At 41.7% G+C, this 19550-nt stretch overlaps 4 protein-coding genes and 1 long non-coding RNA gene across 5 annotated transcripts; 4 read left to right on the top strand and 1 right to left on the bottom strand.

Moving 5' to 3' along the window:
- The first annotated feature begins 151 nt into the window (after positions 1-151).
- On the top strand, positions 152-3601 carry foxred2 (FAD-dependent oxidoreductase domain containing 2). The gene is made up of 10 exons (XM_061303997.1): positions 152-303; positions 729-943; positions 1013-1318; positions 1398-1649; positions 1751-2047; positions 2115-2281; positions 2377-2542; positions 2619-2845; positions 2913-3083; positions 3153-3601. The coding sequence occupies exons 2-10, from the start codon at positions 732-734 to the stop codon at positions 3374-3376; spliced, it is 2022 nt and encodes a 673-aa protein (XP_061159981.1). The 5' UTR covers positions 152-303; positions 729-731; the 3' UTR covers positions 3377-3601.
- Positions 3602-4036: 435 nt separating this feature from the next.
- ankrd54 (ankyrin repeat domain 54) lies at positions 4037-7158 on the top strand. The gene is made up of 8 exons (XM_061303916.1): positions 4037-4656; positions 4904-4951; positions 5039-5137; positions 5263-5334; positions 5529-5576; positions 5663-5787; positions 5860-5967; positions 6048-7158. Exons 1-8 carry the CDS (start codon positions 4281-4283, stop codon positions 6120-6122), a joined length of 951 nt encoding a protein of 316 aa, XP_061159900.1. The 5' UTR covers positions 4037-4280; the 3' UTR covers positions 6123-7158.
- A 123-nt stretch (positions 7159-7281) lies between these two features.
- Positions 7282-11282, top strand: hmgxb4a (HMG box domain containing 4a). The gene is made up of 13 exons (XM_061303703.1): positions 7282-7368; positions 7880-7953; positions 8150-8286; positions 8380-8452; positions 8547-9137; positions 9262-9468; positions 9530-9708; positions 9789-9870; positions 9931-9995; positions 10119-10215; positions 10278-10432; positions 10573-10695; positions 10779-11282. Exons 2-13 carry the CDS (start codon positions 7917-7919, stop codon positions 10821-10823), a joined length of 1791 nt encoding a protein of 596 aa, XP_061159687.1. The 5' UTR covers positions 7282-7368; positions 7880-7916; the 3' UTR covers positions 10824-11282.
- Positions 11110-18495, bottom strand: LOC133170633 (uncharacterized). Its single transcript, XR_009718610.1, has 2 exons — positions 18303-18495; positions 11110-13925 (listed from the first exon to the last, which is right to left on the bottom strand). It is a non-coding gene; the product is annotated as an uncharacterized LOC133170633 (long non-coding RNA).
- si:dkeyp-69e1.8 (uncharacterized protein LOC100001340 homolog) lies at positions 11436-13228 on the top strand. Its single transcript, XM_061303705.1, has 3 exons — positions 11436-11572; positions 11813-11961; positions 12178-13228. The coding sequence occupies exons 1-3, from the start codon at positions 11548-11550 to the stop codon at positions 13030-13032; spliced, it is 1029 nt and encodes a 342-aa protein (XP_061159689.1). The 5' UTR covers positions 11436-11547; the 3' UTR covers positions 13033-13228.
- Positions 18496-19550: the final 1055 nt, after the last annotated feature.

Raw genomic sequence — 19550 nt, forward strand, 5'->3', positions numbered from 1 at the left:
GTTAAATCAAATAGTATTGAAATAAATACATATTTAAATAATTTGAAAAATACTAAAATAGTTCAATTCGGCTTGACGTTTTTATAAATGTTTTTATTTTATATATATATTAATTATTTTATAGCCACGCCTTGTTGGGAGGGTAGACGCCCACTAGTGGACAAAGTGGGCGGTCCTTGCCGATTTTCAGGAGCGTACGCATTCTCCAACCAGCGGTTGAAAACTAAATACATGAAGAAATCATCAGCTTTGATTCTCTCCTCACCACCGATGTCGCGTTCAAGTGATCGACTGTCCTAGAAGGTAATTGATTTTCGCTGTCTTTATTGATTGACCACTCGGTTCAACGGGAGATGGCAGTAGCCGTATCCACGGAGTGACGACATAACAGCGGCTGCAGAGTTCATCGAGAGCCAGGAATTCTTTACTCGTTTCTCATGCACCATTTATCCCATTTTGTTCCGCTTCAATATAAATTTTCTCAGCGACCTGGCTCTATGGAATAATAACTGCATACTGACATGAAATGCTCAGGATTCCTGGAGAATTAAATAATGGCCCGCAAGCCCATGCATGCTGTAGATAAATATCTTGGAGATGATCATCTTGCGGTTGTTGACAGCCTGATGCTGCCAGAATCATCTTTGTGTTGTATCAAAAACAGGAAATTTGTAGGATAGATTGAAGAATTGATCTAATGAGTGTCATTGACACTTTTGGTTCTACAGGTGATGGATTCTAGCCTTCTATGTTTGATTCTTTTTATCCTAATCGGCGTGACCAAATGCTTTGGAGGTGATCAGCTCAATGGTACTCGCCATTATGACTATTGCATACTCGGTGCTGGGCCTGCTGGACTGCAGATGGGATATTTCCTCTCCAAAGCCAAAAGAGACTACATCATCTTGGAGAGAAACTCCGGACCTGGTAGCTTCTTTCACAAGTAGGTGGAGATGCAGTTTGTTGCGTTGAAACGTATATCACATTCACACGTCATGTTTTTTCTGTCAAGATACCCTCGGCACAGGAAGCTCATCAGCATCAATAAGATCCACACAGGACGGCAGAATGGAGAATTTAATCTCCGCCATGATTGGAACTCGTTGTTGAGCGATAAACCGGAGCTCGTGTTCCGGCAAGTAAGCCGGGAGTTTTACCCGCCGGCTGACGCCTTCCCACGATACTTGTCCATGTTTGAGACGGAGCTCGGGCTGAAGGTTCAGTATGGCGTGGATGTTGGAAGGATCAGGGCATCGGTGTCATCCACCGGAAGAAGTTACGTCCTAACGGATCAACACGCAAAGGAATACACATGCAGGTGATTTTGCTTTTTCACTGACCTTGAAATCCAAATTCATATCTGAAATCATGGTCACATTGTGCTGTTTGTACCTCAGCGTCCTTCTGGTTGCCACCGGTTTGTGGGTTCCTCAGGAGGTGGACTTTGTTGGTTCCGACCTGGTCGAGGGCTATGAATCGATTTCCACAAACTCGGAGGACTACAAGAACCAGGCTGTACTGATTCTCGGCAAAGGGAACTCTGCTTTTGAAACAGCCCAGAGCATTTTAGGACACGCCAGTCGGGTTCACATGGTCAGTCGCAGCCCTGTTCGACTGGCCTGGCAAACACATTACGTTGGAGATCTCAGGTAAAATCACAGACCGAATTCTGTTGGCATTCTTTAAATTCATGTTGAGTTATAAAAGGGTGACCAGTGGCCATGACCTGACCTTTTGTTTGTGTTTTCAGGGCTGTGAATAACGAACTCCTCGACACATATCAGCTGAAGTCTCTTGATGGTTTGGTCGAAGCTAGCCTGGAGCGAATTGTGATTGCCCAACAAAAGGAAGATGGCAGGAGGGAGAAGAAAGGACAGCTTTATGTGACGATAAATAAGTACATACAAAACCAATCGGAGAAGAACCAATCTGATGTGACAGCCGAAGATCTGCTCGGGTATCATATCGATAATTTCTCCCTGAGGAAACCTTACGATCGTGTGATCCGATGCCTCGGCTTTCGATTTAATTTCAGCGTATTTGACAGGTACAAGTCATTTATTGTTTTGATGTGTATTGTAGAACAGATTTGATGTTGTGTAACATTTCCACAGCTCTGCCTGCCCACTCACCAGTAAAAATGCAAAAGGGAGGTTGCCACGGGTGACGGCCTGGTATGAAGGCCATGACACGCCAGGTTTGTTTGTGCTGGGAGCTGCTGCTCACTCCAGAGATTACCGCAAATCCGCCGGCGGGTTCATTCATGGATTTCGCTATACAGGTGAACATTTGAGGCTTGAAGGCCTCATCGCTCATGCTTCACTAATATTGTGTACGCTGAGCAAAATGCATGACGTAATTGTCTTTGTGTCTCAGTGCGGGCCGTGCATCATTTGCTTGAGCAACGTTACCATAGAACGCCATGGCCATCGAGAAAATTGTCGACAACGCAGCTGCTTTCTGCAATTTTGAAGCGGGTGGGTGAGGCTTCTGGACCCTACCAGATGTTTGAGATACTAGGAGATGTGATATTGCTGAGAGGGTAAGTTACATATTTTGACTTGACTTCCAAGGGTGCAATAATCAATACTATCTTTTTATTTTCCCTCCCTCCTTAGATCCTTCTGCCAGTACGTGGAGGAATTCCCACTGCAGGCCTTGCCTCAGTTCTCTTCTCTCTCGGGTCACGAGGTGTCCGAGCATGGACTGGTGATTCTAGTGATGCAGTATGGGAAAAAGAAGATTGACTATCTGGGAGAAGGCAGGGCAGTGACTGACTGGAGGAAAGCTTGGAAATCCAACTTTCTGCACCCGGTTTTATACTACTATGACACGCTCCCCACTGGTGAGGAACATTTGATTGCTATCAGGGTGCAGGCCCTTTTTTTGGTAATACCGGTATTGTATTCTAGAGGAAGAGATGAAGAACCGTCCCCATGGGTGGCCTTTACCAAGGCCGAAGGCGATTCATCACATGGTTGAAGACTTCCTCACTGAGTGGGATGGCCCCATATCTCACATCCAGCCTTTGAGACGGTTCCTGGAACACTGCGTCAACACTGATCTCAGAGCCTTCTATGCAGGTAAACCTGGTGGGGTCCAACCCTAACCCTCAATTCTGTACTCAAGGCTGACTGTTGTGTTTCTTTCAGAATCGTGTTTCCGCTTAGCGCTCACCCACCGCATGCCTCCACTGTTTTGCCGCCATGGATACTTGAAGGATCAAGGTGTTTACCGGAAAAATGAACGGATGCATTTGCATTTCACTCGGTATTCGCCTGGTGAGCAACATACAGACAGATCAGGGGCTGATGCTGCATTTCCTAGTTATCTAGCACAGGTTGGAGCCTCCCATGTCTTCCAGACTAAAACTTGACCTACCTCCACTCCATATAAATCCAAATGACACCACTGATAGTTATTTTTCCATAACAGTGTGTCACACCCTAACATGTGCTTTATGTCCAGTAGACCTATGCAAATATGATGATGGACCCCCACATTTCCACCAAAGCTGTCAAAAGCCCCAAATTGTATTTTTCCTATCCAATAAGCTGTCGGGGCGACATTTATGAATGTTAAATGTGTATCTGACTGGAAATCCTGTTGTGTCTAACACTGGTGTGGTTCAGGGCTCATAATCTGTGATTGTGGAATTGCCTGACCTCTTAAATGCTTAGTCAGTACAGAAATTCTGAGCGTTGAAAAGAATTGAAGAACTGTCCAATGAATTGATTAAAATAGTAGGACACTCTGATAGTGAGAAATCATAAAATGTGTTGTGTGATAAGTGTATTAAAACAAATCACGCTTCTTTCTGCAAACAGCGGCGCTACCAACATTTTTATGTGCATTTTACGCATGCGCATTCTGCACAGAGGCACGCTGATTTTTAGTGATGTGATTGGCTGCTTGTTTGCCTGTCCCCATTGGGCAAGAAGAGATGAACAACGTGCAACGTGATTGGTTATTTTTTCAAGTGGCGTTGCGACTGTTCAATGGGTGTGCGTTTTACTACTAGAGTATGAAACGGAAAACGCAAAACAGGAGACATTTTGGTGTTGTGACGGAAATACATCTGCTATTGAAATACTTTTCCGGTCAAGGCAACACATTAATGAGGAGTTAGTTTAATGTGTCTTAATGTGGCCCTCGTCATCGGCTTAGAGGCCACATTCACTCTATAAATGGCGACCATTTTTATTTTGTTTCTACTCCGAGTAATGTGCAAACAAGTGTATTGCAAGCACGGCTTCCACATGTCATGAAAATAAGTAAGTATGGACGGGTGGGGCTCAGTCGTTGCAACAGATAATGACCCTTCAAGTTCTGAGGGGGAATACATCGTCGAACCGGGTCCCGAACATGAAACCAAGGCGGTTAAGGAAGGAGAGCATCGGGGCTTTGTGGAGAGGATGGACGATGGGGCCACCAATGTCGGATTTGGATTAAGTGGGATAGGAGAAAGCAAGGTGTTGTTGGGACGACTCGGACATAAAGACGACAAAGAACTACGGTATTTGCACTTATTATGGGAACCAGGACGATCAGAGAATGGACCTGGTGCCACGAGCAACAAGCTGGGGAAGATGACCGGGAGCAGGACCCGTCGGTTGCACAGAGCCACAAGGAACCCGATCGGTAAAGATGTGTATGGTAAGGCAACACTTTCACCCAAAAAAATCAATAAACTGTTATATCCCGTCAAATAGTAGATATATGCCATGTTAACTACCTAGAGATCACAGTCATGTTACTAAAAAAAGTAAATCATGATTGTATACGTCAATCTGATGAATGGATTCTTTGTGCTTTATTTTACTGCAATATGAGACCATTGATAGTATTTCTTCAAAAGCTGAATATTAAATCCTTTCTACTTTTGAATTTCTTTTCATCACAGCTGTAAAAAGACTGAGGGACGCAGCAAACAGCAATGACATCGACACAGGTACGAAATAACTTGGTGATGCATTTATCAAAAATGTGGGAAGGTACAGAACAAGCTGGTTTGATCAGTAAAGCGGTGCTATTCCAGTTCGGAAGCTCCTGCAGGATGACATAGACCCATGTGCAGCAGATGATAAAGGGAGGACAGCCTTACATTTTTCTTCCTGCAACGGCAATGAAAGCATCGGTAAGATGAAGACCGACCGGCATTATAAAACACATGGTGATTTAATGTTACAACCGTGTACAGAATAATCCTAAAATTGTAAATTTTCAAATCAATGAAGAAATGTCCCTTGTTTACATCTTTAGTGCAATTACTGCTAAGCTACGGTGCTGATCCCAACCAACGTGACAGTCTGGGTAACACCCCGCTCCATCTGGGTAAGTGCGAATAAGACCATAAATTGTCCATAGGTGTGAAGGCCAACTGTGAATGGTTGTTTGTTTGATTGACTGGCGACATAGTAGGTTGTTCCACGCTTCTCTGCAAACCTATTGAGAAGAAACATTCTAGAAAGGATGAATACAAACCAATTTTCTGTTGCCCAATGTTCAATTGAACCTGTTTTCTGCAGCGGCCTGTACAAACCATGTGCCTGTCATCACCACATTGCTAAGAGGAGGTGAGACAGTAGTCCTGTGTATGTACATTACTCCCTTTTTTTTTTTATTGCAGACATCATTTACAATGACAATATTTTCTGCTAAGGATCTCGTGTGGATGCCCTTGACCGAGCAGGACGGACCCCTCTACATCTCGCACGTTCCAAACTTAATATTCTACAGGAAGGGGATTCTCGCAGTTTAGAGACCCTGAGAGGAGAGGTCATACAGGTACAGAACACGGTCTTGTTTTTTGTTTTTCGTTTCGTATGTGATGATGATAAAGTTGTTTTCTCCGTTCAGATTATTCAAATGCTGAGGGAATATCTCAACCTAATGGGGCAAAGTGAAGCTAAAGAGAGACTGGAGCACATTTCCTCCCAGCTGCAACACACACGAACCAAAGAGCAAGTAAGATGTGCATACGCTGATAATATTTCATTTCACCGACTTAGTGATAAGTCATACATATGCATCTTTTTTTTTTTTAGGTGGACGAGGTGACTGATTTACTGGCCAGCTTTACTTCACTCAGCCTTCAGAAACAGAATTTGGGAGGCAGGTAAAGAATACAACCCCTTCAAAGTTTGTAAACAGTGCGATGTTATTTATGGGGAGCGGCTTAGCTGGAGGCTTGAAAACACCCGTTAACCGTATTTCAATAGAGTGTTTATGTAAGAATGGACTTAGGCCATGAAGGGGTCGATTGAGAAACTAGATTCTGCTTCTCTTTAAAGCAAGCCTCAGCTCCTCGTTCTTGAACAATGATTGATATTTCTGCTCGGTACCGCTGTAATGATTGTCATTCAGAGATCCTACAATTATTGTAATTTTGCTTCTTGCAAAGGATTATTTCATTTAGGTGGGCCAAAGGTAGAAAATGATGTATCAAATGTACTTAAGAAAGGAATGTGTACTGCCTATCAAAATATATATTGTATGTTTAAAGCGGTCCATGTGCTGAATATATTTATTGGTCTTTGTGAAACAATTTGATTCACTGCAAGCCTGTTCATTGTCCCGCAACATTGCTTCTCCATCTGTCTTAATGGATCAAAACATTCCTCCTTTATTGTTTCTTTTTTGCATCTTCAGTGTGGTCTTCCTAGAATGTCTTTTTTTTTTTAGGGAAAAAAACATTAGGAAATTTGACCCATTAATTTAAAGACGGTGGTGAACAAAGCTACCTCTATGGTGCCAAAAAGTAACAATTCTTTCGATGCCGCTGACAGTTGCAGAAATGTTTTGATGGGAAAGGACTTTCCGCATCAAATCCTTGATTTTTAGTTCCATCTAATTTCAAGTGCATTTTATTTATTTACATTCAACTCAGTAATTCTGCCTGTTGGACCTTGAACGCCATCATCGACCATAACAGACTGGAGAGCAATGCCCCAGATTGATCACAAACGTCTGTGCCTGTGTTTCCCTCATTTTTATTATTACTTATGGTCTATGCTTAAACTAAATGAGCAACCGTTTTTACTTTTGTATTTTTGATTCCTTCATCAGCAAGGTATTTCCCACTTGTATTGCACGTTAATGTTGAAGTACTGTCAAAATGTATATGTTTGAAAAAAATAAAAATAATTGCCTATGTGATTATAAGTGGATTTTGTATTTTAACAATTTATCTGCACATACGCTACCTAAAAGTACCATTTATTCACGACATGAGTCTGATGACGTAATCACGTACTCTCAACATCGATTGGCTGCAGAACACAAGCCCCGCCCCTACGTGGGGACGTATTGTTGTTCTCCGGAATAAAGATGGCGACCTGGCCCGCGTAATTTGGAGACTCCAATGAGGTAATTCATTCAAATAAACATGCTTTCCCTCATTTTATGCTAGTTTCCTAAATGAACATGAGACCGATGTTGGAGGTGAAGAAATGGGAACAGCCCAGTGCACGTTTGCATGATTATAATCGTCGTTAAATGGACAGCGGCCTCGCTGTGGTGAAAGCACCGGGCTGGAGTGAGATGACTGTCCAGGATAGACGAGCTCCTTCTCAGGATGGAGCTCGAACAGGGGTGGAATGGCCAAGGAAGCCAGCCGGGTGGTCAACTTGATGGGAGAGGGGGTGTGTTTGTGTATCATTACGAAAAGTAGGCGGGAAGTTGTTAAATTCAATATTTGTACTCTTTCATAGGTGACGGACGAGAACATCGTTAAAAAACAACAACGTGTAATTTAGAATGCATGCCCGCGTTTAGTGGACTGTTGCTTTCCATATCTATTTAATTCTTTGTGTAATGTTGCCGGCGAGGCAATGAATTCATGATCCTCTAACTTGCTTTTTAAATTCTTTTTACACAGATTCAACCTTTTTAATCAGTAACTATATTAAGTAGCAATGGCTTTTGAAGAGATTAACAACAAAGGAGAAATGGGTAAGGACATTTGTACACACATTAGAGATCATTATAATTGAGCCAAAGTACCCATTTGACCTTTTTTTTTTTTTACATTCAACAAGAATGGTTTATTATTATGATTAGGTCTTAGTCAAAAGTTTTATTTTTAAACCTTACTGCTCTTATCTTATGTTTATATGAAATGTGTTTTTGAAATAACTGTCTGATTTAGACATTGGGATGGATGGAGAGAGGGGTCTCGTCGCTGGCCGTAGCCAGAGAGAGAAGAGAAGGTCATACAAAGATCTTCTGCGAGAAGAGGAGGAGATTGCCGCTCAGGTTCGCAAGTCTTCCAAAAAACGGCCAAAGGTGAAATTTTGCAACCATACCTTTGCTAAGTATTACAGATTTCCTGTATATTACTCTTTAGTAACTTTTATATTATGTGTCATTGTGCATTAGGATTCAGAGCTATTCATGCTGGGCGGTGACCCCCACAAAAAGAAGAAGAAATATGATGACCACTATTACAGAGGTAAGTTCAAGTTAGGGATGCGTCTACTAATTGAGACGTTATTTGAGAAGCATCTGTATATTCATATTGTTCCCCTTTGTGACTTTCTTACCAGAGCATGAAGGCTCAGGCCACGCCAGCCACAAAAAGAAGCACAAATCTGTAGACCGCTCGCCAACACTCTCCTCCCCTTCGTCGCACCCAGCAGATACAGCAATGGGTCTTCTGCAAGCTATCACCTCTCCTTTGGCAACAGGATCTGACCCCAGTTCCAATATACACAAAAAACCTTCCTATCCCGCCTTGTCCTCACATTCCTCAAAAGACCGCAAGCGGGAGGGCAGCAGTAGCGGAAGTAAAGGAAGCCACTCTTTTTCTCATTCCCGCCCCATGTCGTCATCATCATCGTCGTCGTCTTCCATTAAGAAGCACTCTTCATCTTCCTCAAAGTCATCCCTGTTTCACGGCGGATCCATCAAAGAGGAGCCTTTAACGTTACGAGAGGCCGATGGGCTGAAAATGAAACTAATTATGTCGCCGGAGAAGGAGGAGACGGAGAGTATCCCAGTCGGGCACCACTCGTCCAAAGCGAGCGGAAAGAAAGAGAAGGATCGAGACAGGATGCAGCTGTCAAAACCACCCAAAAAAAAGCTGCAACACAGTCGAGATCCTCTGCCAGTAGTGGGGAAGGAAGTGGAAGTGGAAGGTAACAGCACCTAAATTCTATGACAATTAAATCAGTTTGGAGAAAGTTATTTTAGCATAGCTCCCTTTTGTTTTCAGAGGAACCTACTTGTAAGTCAACATTCAGCGTTGTGCTTTCTGTCAAGGTCATTACGGAGGCGGCTTGGGAGATGACAGCTCGTCGTCGGGAGGAGAGCTGGAGGCGGGCGAGCTCGTCATTGACGACTCGTACACGCACCAGTCCAAAAAGAAGAAGAAGAGCAAGAAAAGCAAGAAGAAAAAGGACAAAGAGAAAGACAGAGTCAAGGAGAAGAGTGGGAAGGACAAAAAGCACAGCAAAGGGTTCGGAGGAGGTGAGGCAATACTTGCGTTTCATCAAACAGTGCGTGTTAATCCTCGGTTGCCGTTCTTCAGATTCATCAAGGAGCCACGGCAACTCTCACCCCACCGTCTCCCACGGCACCGTCGGCCCCATGTATGCCATGGGCACACCCGTGGCGTCACACCACCCACAAGGTACTGATGGGCCGGTGGAGAAGAAGAAGAAGAAAGAGGAGAAAGATCGAGAGAAGCACGACAAGGAGAAAGACAAGGTGAGCCTCCGGTTTACTGCATAGCTGAAAACGTGCAGATAATGAAGACAGACATTTTGTTTTTTCTTGTCTTCATTCAGCCCAAGAAGAAGAGTGCGTCTGCATATCAGGTGTTTTGCAAGGAGTATCGAGTCAACATAAATGCTGAACAGCCAGGACTAGGTATGCCATTTGTTGAAAAGCATCTACGCTTGTCTAAGCGTTTGTATTTCTCCCCTGCAGTTTTTGGTGAACTCAGCAAAAAGTTGGGAGAGGTATGGAAGGCGATGCCGGAAAAAGACAAACTGGTGAGGAGGCCTTTTTAATTTGTTGTTGATGCCATCTTGTGTGCATGGCATCCTTTTTGGGTGTTTTCAAAAGTGAAATGCGGAGCCAATATCGTTTTTTTTGTACTGACTTTATGGCTGCAGTTTTGGAGACAAAAAGCTCAGTATCTGCAGCACAAACAGAACAAGGCTGAAGCTACGACAGTCAAACACAAAAGCTCCAATGAAAGCAAATGCAAAGGTACTCGTCCAGTCTCATCATGAAAAAGTTTGCCATTCTCACGAGCACATCATGTTTCCTAGCCAAAGCTGGTGTGGTGTCACCTACCCGAGCACCACCCGCCATGTCCCTTTCCCCCGCACGAGTCCCCGATGTAGATCCTATCGATGCAGCCGCTCACCTGCAGCTGCTTGGGGAGTCCTTGTCTCTGATTGGCCACCGGCTCCAGGAAACAGAGGTGGGTTTTCTCATATCCACACAGGGAACCGGAATACGCATAAAGAGAGTTTAATTCCATCTGTGTTCGTAACTCCATGTTCTCAGAAATGTGTTCCATGCACTTTAATGACGATTACTTTTTTTATCTGTATTTTTTAGGGCATGGTGGCCGTGTCTGGGAGCCTGTCGGTGCTACTAGATTCCATTTTGTGTGCCCTAGGACCGCTGACTTGTCTCACTGCTCAAATTCCGCAATTAAATGGATGTCCCCGAAACGTGCTGGTATAGCATTAGATTTTTTTTTATTTTTTTGTTTGGGTGTGTTACCAAGTTTTATGTTCTAACAAACGTATCTTTTTTGTCAGTCGAACACGTTGGACAACATTGCCTACATCATGCCCGGGTTGTGAGTGAAGGACCTGAAGGACGCCAGAAGAATTATGCGGTGAAAAGTCAAGACCTTAAGCAGATCCATCTTTGGACTTTATTAGTAGCCACTGAAACTTGGCAAACTGAAAATATTCCTAGTCCAAACATGTTTTAAAATTTTATGCTGTGATAATTATAGCTAGGATTTCATTCATAGACTTTTAAAAGAAGCATTTTATTGTTTATAGTCTTACCACTTTGTTTTATTGTTACTGTACAGTGTGAATTTGTATGAAACATTTTCTTTCTTATGCTTTTCAATGTCTGTTTTTAAATGCTTTGTTAAGGAACATCTGTGACCTTTTAGTCATCTTTAATAGAAGGTGATATATTCCTCATTTAACATTTTCTCCTTTGTATAAAAAAAAAAAATCCATTCCCAAGTGTTTTGTACATTTGATAAAACTGATAGACACCCTTTAAAGGAACCTAATTGTAACTGTGGGCTTTTAAAACTATTTTTTATTTACAAGAGGTCATTCATAACCCCAATAAAGCCAAATTGCTTTGCTATACAATTTTACAATAAAAGAAAAAAAAAGCCTGGGCACCCCTGATGTGTTTCCTCGATGCGACAGTAGTCGGCGCTGCGCCCCCGTGTTACACGGATACAGTTGACCGTCAATAGGGCGAGTCATCCTGCAGGAATGAGGAAACGTCTCCGCCTGATGATTCCTTGCTAAAAACGACAGCAAACCGTTCGACATGTCCGCTTCTGGTGTTCAAAAAGGTCGGTCGGGGAGGTATACTTATGTAATAATGAAGGTGTTTCAAAGCGATGACATTTTGGTCGTAGAAAAGTTTGTGTAATGTTGAAAGTATGACGGTAACGAAAAGGGCGCTGGTGACATTTCATTCTTTTAAGTCCACAAACATATGATCAGTTTTTAACTTTTAACTATCGCGTGAAATTCTTTTAATGTTTTCTTTCCTAATAATGCACAGCAATATGCATCTCCCTTCTGCGCAGAGTTGAGGGTGGTCGTCCTGGGCCGCAACGGCACCGGAGGGCGGGCGACGGTCTGCAGCATCTTAGGCCTGCAAGACACAAATCAGGGAAATGAAGATCCAGACACTAATGGCTGTTGTAAATACAGAGGAGAAGCCGCAGGGAGACAGGTAGGACCGAGACAGGACACACCCATTTTTATATATTTTTTATATTATATACTTATATATATTTATTTTATATTATATATTTATATTTTTTATATTATATATTTATATATATGTATTTTATATTATATATTTATATTTTTTTACTTTATTCCAGTACAATTCACTATTCGCACATTTTATCCCTTGGTGTTGTCTTCCCTTAATTTTTGTGGCTAGGTGCTGGTTGTCTCCAGTGCCGATTGGTTCAGTTCAGACCTCGACCCAGAGGAAAGAAGAAGACACATCTCCTCCTTGATTACTTTATCCAGCCCGGGGCCGCATGCATTTTTGTTGTGTGTCCCTGTGAACGAAGCAGCTGACGGAGAAACCAAAGCACTCGACGTCCTGGAGAAACTGTTAGGCCCCTCCTCGGTCAGCAGAAACACCATCATCCTCTTCACCAACATGGAAGAGCTGGAAGAGGAGGAGACGCTGGAGGATTACCTCATCACGTGGCGTAAGGACCTCCGTACGCTCTTGGAAAGATGTGGCGGTCGATATCACACCTTGGAGAACCAGAGTGAAGAACCGAAGGCGAGCGAAGCTGTTGAAAATCTGCTAAACAAAGTTGAACAGGTCGTGGAAGAGAGTGAAGACCAGCACTTCAGCTGCCCTCTTTACCAGGAGGTTAGTGAACAAGTGAAGAAGAGGCAGCTGGAACTAGTGAGACAGAGGAGGGAGGAAGCACATGATGATCCCTCATCTCTTGTAGACTCAGAGGTGACTGATGAAGACATAGAGGAAGTCCTGGAAGAGGCAGAAGGAAGCATAGGAGACCTAAATATGGATTTAGATCATATTTTCCCCTCTTCCAGCATCTCACCTTCCTCTCCTGCTGCCTCTTCTGTCCGAGGCTTGTGGGAGAAGTTGGTGGGATGGTTGACATGGCTGCCTACTATGGTGAGAAGGGAGGCCTTGCTCGGGGCTCTCGTCGGGCTCTTTGTTGGTGGGCCCATTGGAGGCATGGTGGGTGCCACTGTGGGCTCAGTGGCTACTGAAGTGGGTAGGAGAAAAACACAGAAAACAAAATAATCATTCAAATAACAGTAGACATTGCCAAAAAACGTATTATGCCTTAAGTTGCACCTTGAAGTCATTTCACAGCTAAGCTAATAGCTCACGTTACCTGCTGCAGCATGAAAACTGTTTTTTAACGACACACTGAATGAATCAAATGCTTTATTAACTGTGATAAAAGCAATTAATAAAAGCAATGTGGTTGGCCTTGTTCAAGTTTAATTTCATTCTTTGTTGAGCATTGTTATCCAGGTAATTTGGCTGAATTACAAATGACAAAATATCAATGAAGTCAAATATTGAATTCATACCCCATTGAACATGAAGTCCCAAATAAAACATCAAAAGTGCAAGCCAAAAAAGTGAGACGAAAAATTGCTCAAGAAACCACATGGTGGCAACATAAACCTGTATAATGGCGATAAAACGGAATATTATCTGGAGTGCGCAGTCTAATATGGAATTTAAAATAAAAGAAGCACTTTGCAAATGGAATTTTGGTTTATAGCAATACAGTTGAAAGCAAGACAATATTATTATTACTGTGGTTATATCCTGAGACTAAAAACGTTTTGATACGAATGCTATTTTTTGACAGCAAGCCGCGTGACGTCACAGCACGACCCGGAAAGGGTCAACATAAGATGCGCACCTCCAAATAATTCATGCAAACTTACCTGTTTATTTCCGTACAAATATGCCGAGTACACACTCCGTCTTGCAGAGTACGACCATCCACATATGAAACATGTGTTCTTTATTCGTTTCCCGAAGCCCAAAACTCAAAAGGGATAAATGTGGGTCAACTTGTGCAAACGTGCAAAATACCTGTTTAAAGCTTCATATGTCTCTCGTTTGGGGGCCTTGGTCCTACAAATGACAATCTTGATCCCTTGCCGGGCTACAACCTGCACGGAAGTGGTAAGCCATTTGAATTATTTTTATTCATTTTTACTTGGTTTGGCATTTGGCCCTACTCTGGTGTTCGATACTGACTAGGTATCGATCCGATACCAGGGCCAGTATCGCCAGTATCGATACAGACACTTACAATAATTAAGGTAGATGCATTGAAATGCCAATTACTGTTGTTGTGACGTTTGCCTTTTTAGTATTATTGTACTTTTTTATGCAATCGATTTAAATGGATTAATTATTCAAGTAAAGTTATTTGTTTTATTATTTTTTGTAAGCAAAGTGGTAATTATTTTTGAACAGGAGTTTTGTGAGTGGTGTAAAAAGTTTGAGAACCACTGGTCTAAAAAAAAAAAAAAAAAACTCCTGCTTTGTGCCTTGCCAGCCACAGAGCAACGTATTATATTTATTATATTAAATTTAATCCCTCAAGGAGTATTTCTAAAATGAATGCCCAATAGTCAATATAATTCAAAATGTAACAAATTAGCTTCCAATTCATTGTAAAGAAACTCGTGGGCCTGACTCAGCACCATGGAGGCTTTGGCCGGCCATAGTAATAGCTATCACCTGATTTTATAACTTTCTGACTTGACAATTATTATCTGTGTAAAGGCAGCCTTTCACAATCACTAAATAACATTTCTTTTCAGAGCGGAGGTGCTTCAAGGTCACAGCGATGATGGACGTTAAGGATAATTTGATCCAGTCCAAAGGGTAAGTGTTGATATCTTCTATGCTGAGATGCATGTTTACTGTTAGGAGGAAATCAGTGGAGGATGAAGAGTGTCTAAAGTTGGCTGTGGTATAGGGATCTATGCTACATAATTTCCACCGTGGACTACTGATGCAATGGGAACCGTTTCTGCCAGACGTTCCTCCTGACACAATAGCAGGTTATGACTTCTACAATGATGTAATTGATACTCTGCTAAAACCATCAGCCATGGCCCATCCTTACATCTCTCATTCTCATTCACTTGGAGGCTCTTCCACGGGAACAGCTAGGCGTTTCCGAATGCGGGTGGTCCGGCCTTGTGGGAGGGAGGGAGCGAGGGAGAGTGAGGGAGAATTAGCCCTGCTCTCATGTTTCCCAAAGAGAGAGGGATGGAGGAGGGAAAAAAAAAATCTGACATGAGGAAGAGAGAGTGAGTTAGAAGGAGCGAGAGAGTCAAAGCTTTGAGACTCCACATCTGTCTTCCAGATGTGACCGCCGCAGTTGTCTGAAACTGGTGGGGGGAAAAGTTAAAAAGTAAAGGAAAATTGGTGCTAAACAGTTTTTTATTGTTAGGGATTACACATGCAGAATAGATGCTCAGGATATCCCGCCCTTTCGAAAAAGCAATGAAATAGCATACTAAAGCCCTCGAAGCAAGTGTATAGAATAGAGCACCTGTCCAAATATCCAAACTCGCTCTTAGGGGGACATAAGACGGGGAAGCATTATGACAGAAATGTATCAATATTTAGATTATGCTTTAAGATAGACAAAATAATGGAACAAAGAAGCATATCTGATCAAGAAAAGTCCGTTTGTTTTCACGGGGGCAACAGAGGTGGGAAGTAACAAAGTACACAAAAATGGAATAATTATGGGTTACCCATTTAAAAAAAAAAAAAAAAAATCCCTTTTTGTCACATTGGGTGTAAATCATGACAACCTGACGTAGTAAATGATAAATATGATCTGTGTGGAAAAAATGGTCACCTTCTGTCTCTAATTGGTTGTTTTTCGTCAGACGCAGTGGTTTTTTCCTAATCAAGTAACACAAGGGCCAGAGATGATTTTTTTTATTTTTTATTTTTTTATATTATTATATAAATCATGTGGCTACGACTGTCTGGTTATACCAACAATTTTAACATATCCAATTTTATTGAGTAATTTGAGGGGGAAATGCAAACTTTCCATAGAAGAGTTTGATGGCTTCCACTTTTACCATTTTTTTTTTTTTTTTACATGAATATCTTTGCTTTGCTCTGGGGAGCAGACATGGTGGTCAGCATGATGCTGGAAGATCAGACTTCATAGAAGAAGAGGGGAAAATAAGTCATGGAGAGAAAAAAAGGACACGGAGAGTTGATTTGTGCCTGTGTGTGTAAAAGCAAAACCAAAATCTGAACAAACATGAGAGGGAATCACCAGTGAGCCATCATTAACACACTGGCTGGAAGTTTTGCTCCTCTCCCTCGATGCATAAATGTTGTTCTAAGGTCCTTGTGGTCCCTCTCTGGATTTGGGGGCAGTCCGTCATATGCGGGATGGTAGACGTCGCAATATTTTTCTGTTATCACCCTATGGGCTCGCAAAGACAGCAAACCAAAGGAAAATAAACAAGATGACACACTTTTTCCTTCCCAGCAGTAAGCCAGTCTCCCTACTGCTGATTTACACCGAAATAACATGCTATGATTAAATACTGCAGACTGGCTTCCTCAAAGCAGACAATACTGTAGTCCAAAGAAAACATTCCAAATAGTTTACTCGTACAGTAAATACATTTGCTTAACAACCTCATAACTTCACTTTAGCACTGGAAGGATAAAGTGTAATTATTCTAAAGAGGCCAAAATAACACTCGATAAAACCTGCACCATCCAATGAGATTCGATTCAAAGAGCTCACACCAAAGGCTTGCCGCAATAAAGTTAATAATGCACAGATGTGTTGATATAATATATTTATTTTTATGGTTGTCGTAGTGTTTCCTCACTTGTATAGCTCACTAAAGTACCCAAAATATTGTCGAAAAATACCTCTCAATGTAATATGGGACAGTCCTACAAAATAACACACAATAATAAATATCACATTAATGTCTGGCTGTGTTGAAAAAGTATCATAAATCAGCATGAGGGATATTTAACAAAAAGGGTGATTGGGTTCATAAATAAATAGGGTTATGAGGGATATTTGAACTAATATCAAATCAAATATATTAAGCAAGTACAATTATTTTTTTTCATCATGAGTTGCAAGCAACTTTTTAATGCACTTAAGTGTAATAAATGTAACTGAGACCACAATTTATTTTATTTACCAAATCAGCAACGCAATAGAACTAAATATGGGCAATATCAGATGTATATCTAATTGAAAGAAAAGCAGCCCTCCAAAATATTTGCGACAATAATATAAACAGCACATCAATTATGTACAGTAGTAGGTAAACCAGATCAAGTCATTAATTAATCTCGAGACAGAATTATATGACTCGTAAAAGAATCAAACCCTGTGGCTCAAAAGCGGGATGTTAATCTGAGCAATGCAATGTTTGAACACTTTTTATCTGATCCAAGAGCTGTAAGTGTGTCAAACTGCCGGGTCTCGCTCCTTCTCTCTCTGGGAGCCCTCTCATCTTTTTCCCATTAGTGCTCTTTTTATGTTCCATCCGAGCGAGTGTGTGCGTGGCTGCAATTGTTTGTGTGTGTGTGCGCGCGCGGGTGAGCATTTGTGTCCATGTGTCCAGCTAAAGTTTTTTTTTTATTGAGTCGTAAAAAAACTCCCAAGAGCATATGATTTATCCTGTCATACCTGTATATGTAAAGCATTTTTATTTTACAGAATGACATGCACTGTTTTTCAAATTTGTTGGACCGTCATGAAATTTTAGCTATTTACTGGTCTCTAAAGTTCACAACTGAGGATATTCATGGGAGAAATATATTGAATTTTATCTATTACTTTAAAGGGAAAATGGTAACTTTTGATTCAGTTTTTATGTTAGAATAGTAGTGAAGAACAACAATTTCGAAACTATGTAAGATAAAATCTTTGTTGTAAAATCTCTGAAATTATTCAACTGCTGCACTTAGTAAAAATAAAAAAGTACAGACCCTAGAAATTTAATTCACTATCAATTTTCAAAAATATATTTTACAATCACTTAAAAAAAAAAAATACAAAAAAACTCTTTGCAAAAATATTTTTTTTTGTTTTACAATTTAAATGTAACATTTACAAAACAAGTTGACAAAAATGGCAAGTTAGTAAATAGCTGCAATTGGAACTTTTTTTTTTATATATATATTTTTTTCTTTTAGTTTTTGAATGCCAGAAACTATTTTTATAGTCCCACAGGCTGACACATTTCTCATTAATCTTCCTCTTTGTCATTGTCAACAACTTTAAACATTTCTCCTAAATAAGATCATGACTGTGGAATATTTCCGATAATCGATTGATATCTCGATCATGTCATCGCCTTGCAGAAGTTCAAAAAGGTGACAAGCCTAATTTGTCACAACGAGGAATATAACGTTTCTGCTTTCAATTATCGCTGAACAACTAAAAATCGTAACTTAAGCAACACTATTTGCACTTCATTACGACTCTGATGTTGCGTTGGAGCTGTGAGAAGACAACTTACGACGCTCGCCGAGCCGAGACCCATGGCCGAATCATATGGTCCGAATAAAGCGACATGTGCTGTTGGCTCTTAAGTGGGTGCATGGAGTAGCGAGGCGCCTTTTTGAAGCTTTGAGAGCCCTCTTCTCTGTAAAGGACACCATTGTGTGGTTAGGTCGCAGCCTTGTCACAAGCTGAGCTCACATGCTACCCGTCAGTAGTATTACAGGGCTTTGGAGGGATGTGATTGTATTATTCCTGTTGTAACACTCGCCTAATTCAAGGCAGATTTGACCCGCCGCTTATGTTTCTCTTCAATTGGATCAAATCTAAACCCTTCGCTCGCCACATGAATCCGCCCGGTTGCGTTCATACACACGGACTGTCACTCAGCTTCATCCGTTGTGCATGCTAGCTTATGCTAACCTTTGCTATGTCATGGAGAGAGCAGACGAGCGGGAAGATAGGAGATATAAACCTGGAATTGTTTTCTCAGAGCCACAAGCTGACTTGTCCCATGCCAGGAAGAGTCTGAGATCTGACCCGTGCCACCACAGAAGGCAATCTTTAAATAGGAGCCTATTTGGAGACACTTTACAGTTGGCTATTACTACGCCATTACTGCCAAAGTTGAAGCGCCACAAAACAACACTGAGAAGGGTCCAACTTTCATGGCAGTAATACGAGCGACTGCCCGCCGCCAAACACGTAATCATTGCTGGTCAAGGGCCCATTATTGTCGTATCTCCTCAAACCCAAAACACACACTCGGCTAACACTCGACCTTGAGCTAACAAGGCGAAGCTTTTCCAATGACCGCATGCAAGAGACGAGCAGATTGCAGGGAAGAGGCGCTTGTTTTGGGCTTGACTTTTGAGTCCGGCGAAGGAAACATGAAGCTCTTGGGTGCCGCCGAGATCCCCCGGGGGTATCCGAACCCTCCAATCTGCTATTGGAATGGAAGAAAGTCTCACGAAGAGGGATGGGCCTCTGATTTGTTTTGCGGTCTTTTTGAAAGTCTCCATTTTTGCAGCAGGGGAGGAAGAGGAAACACCAAGTTAACACGACAGGAGAAATAAGATGAAGATGTGCAGATGCACTCAAAGAGGACTGTGGAGTCAATATGGAAATAATCAAATGTTTTGTTTTGTTTTGTTTTGTTTTGGTGCTATTGCATCCTTTCACGTATTCTATCTGTCAAATAAATTGAATTACCACTGCGCTCAAAGTCGCCAAAGTCGAGAAGAGAAAAATTGCAGATGTTTCTGGG

The sequence above is a fragment of the Syngnathus typhle genome, linkage group LG17 (genome assembly GCF_033458585.1).
Source record: "Syngnathus typhle isolate RoL2023-S1 ecotype Sweden linkage group LG17, RoL_Styp_1.0, whole genome shotgun sequence".
NCBI classification, from domain to species: domain Eukaryota; kingdom Metazoa; phylum Chordata; class Actinopteri; order Syngnathiformes; family Syngnathidae; genus Syngnathus; species Syngnathus typhle.

Coding starts and splice junctions, on each gene's coding strand:
- hmgxb4a (XM_061303703.1), top strand. CDS start 7,917: ATGGCTTTTGAAGAGATTAACAACAAAGGAGAAATGG. Junction 9,138..9,261: donor GAAGGAAGTGGAAGTGGAAG/GTAACAGCACCT, acceptor CTTTCTGTCAAG/GTCATTACGGAGGCGGCTTG. Junction 9,871..9,930: donor TGCTGAACAGCCAGGACTAG/GTATGCCATTTG, acceptor TCTCCCCTGCAG/TTTTTGGTGAACTCAGCAAA.
- foxred2 (XM_061303997.1), top strand. CDS start 732: ATGGATTCTAGCCTTCTATGTTTGATTCTTTTTATCCTAATCGGCGTG. Junction 1,650..1,750: donor CATTACGTTGGAGATCTCAG/GTAAAATCACAG, acceptor TTGTGTTTTCAG/GGCTGTGAATAACGAACTCC. Junction 2,543..2,618: donor GATGTGATATTGCTGAGAGG/GTAAGTTACATA, acceptor CTCCCTCCTTAG/ATCCTTCTGCCAGTACGTGG.
- ankrd54 (XM_061303916.1), top strand. CDS start 4,281: ATGGACGGGTGGGGCTCAGTCGTTGCAACAGATAATGACCCTTCAAGT. Junction 5,138..5,262: donor CAACGGCAATGAAAGCATCG/GTAAGATGAAGA, acceptor TTACATCTTTAG/TGCAATTACTGCTAAGCTAC. Junction 5,335..5,528: donor TAACACCCCGCTCCATCTGG/GTAAGTGCGAAT, acceptor TGTTTTCTGCAG/CGGCCTGTACAAACCATGTG.
- si:dkeyp-69e1.8 (XM_061303705.1), top strand. CDS start 11,548: ATGTCCGCTTCTGGTGTTCAAAAAG. Junction 11,573..11,812: donor CGCTTCTGGTGTTCAAAAAG/GTCGGTCGGGGA, acceptor CCTTCTGCGCAG/AGTTGAGGGTGGTCGTCCTG. Junction 11,962..12,177: donor GAGAAGCCGCAGGGAGACAG/GTAGGACCGAGA, acceptor TTTTGTGGCTAG/GTGCTGGTTGTCTCCAGTGC.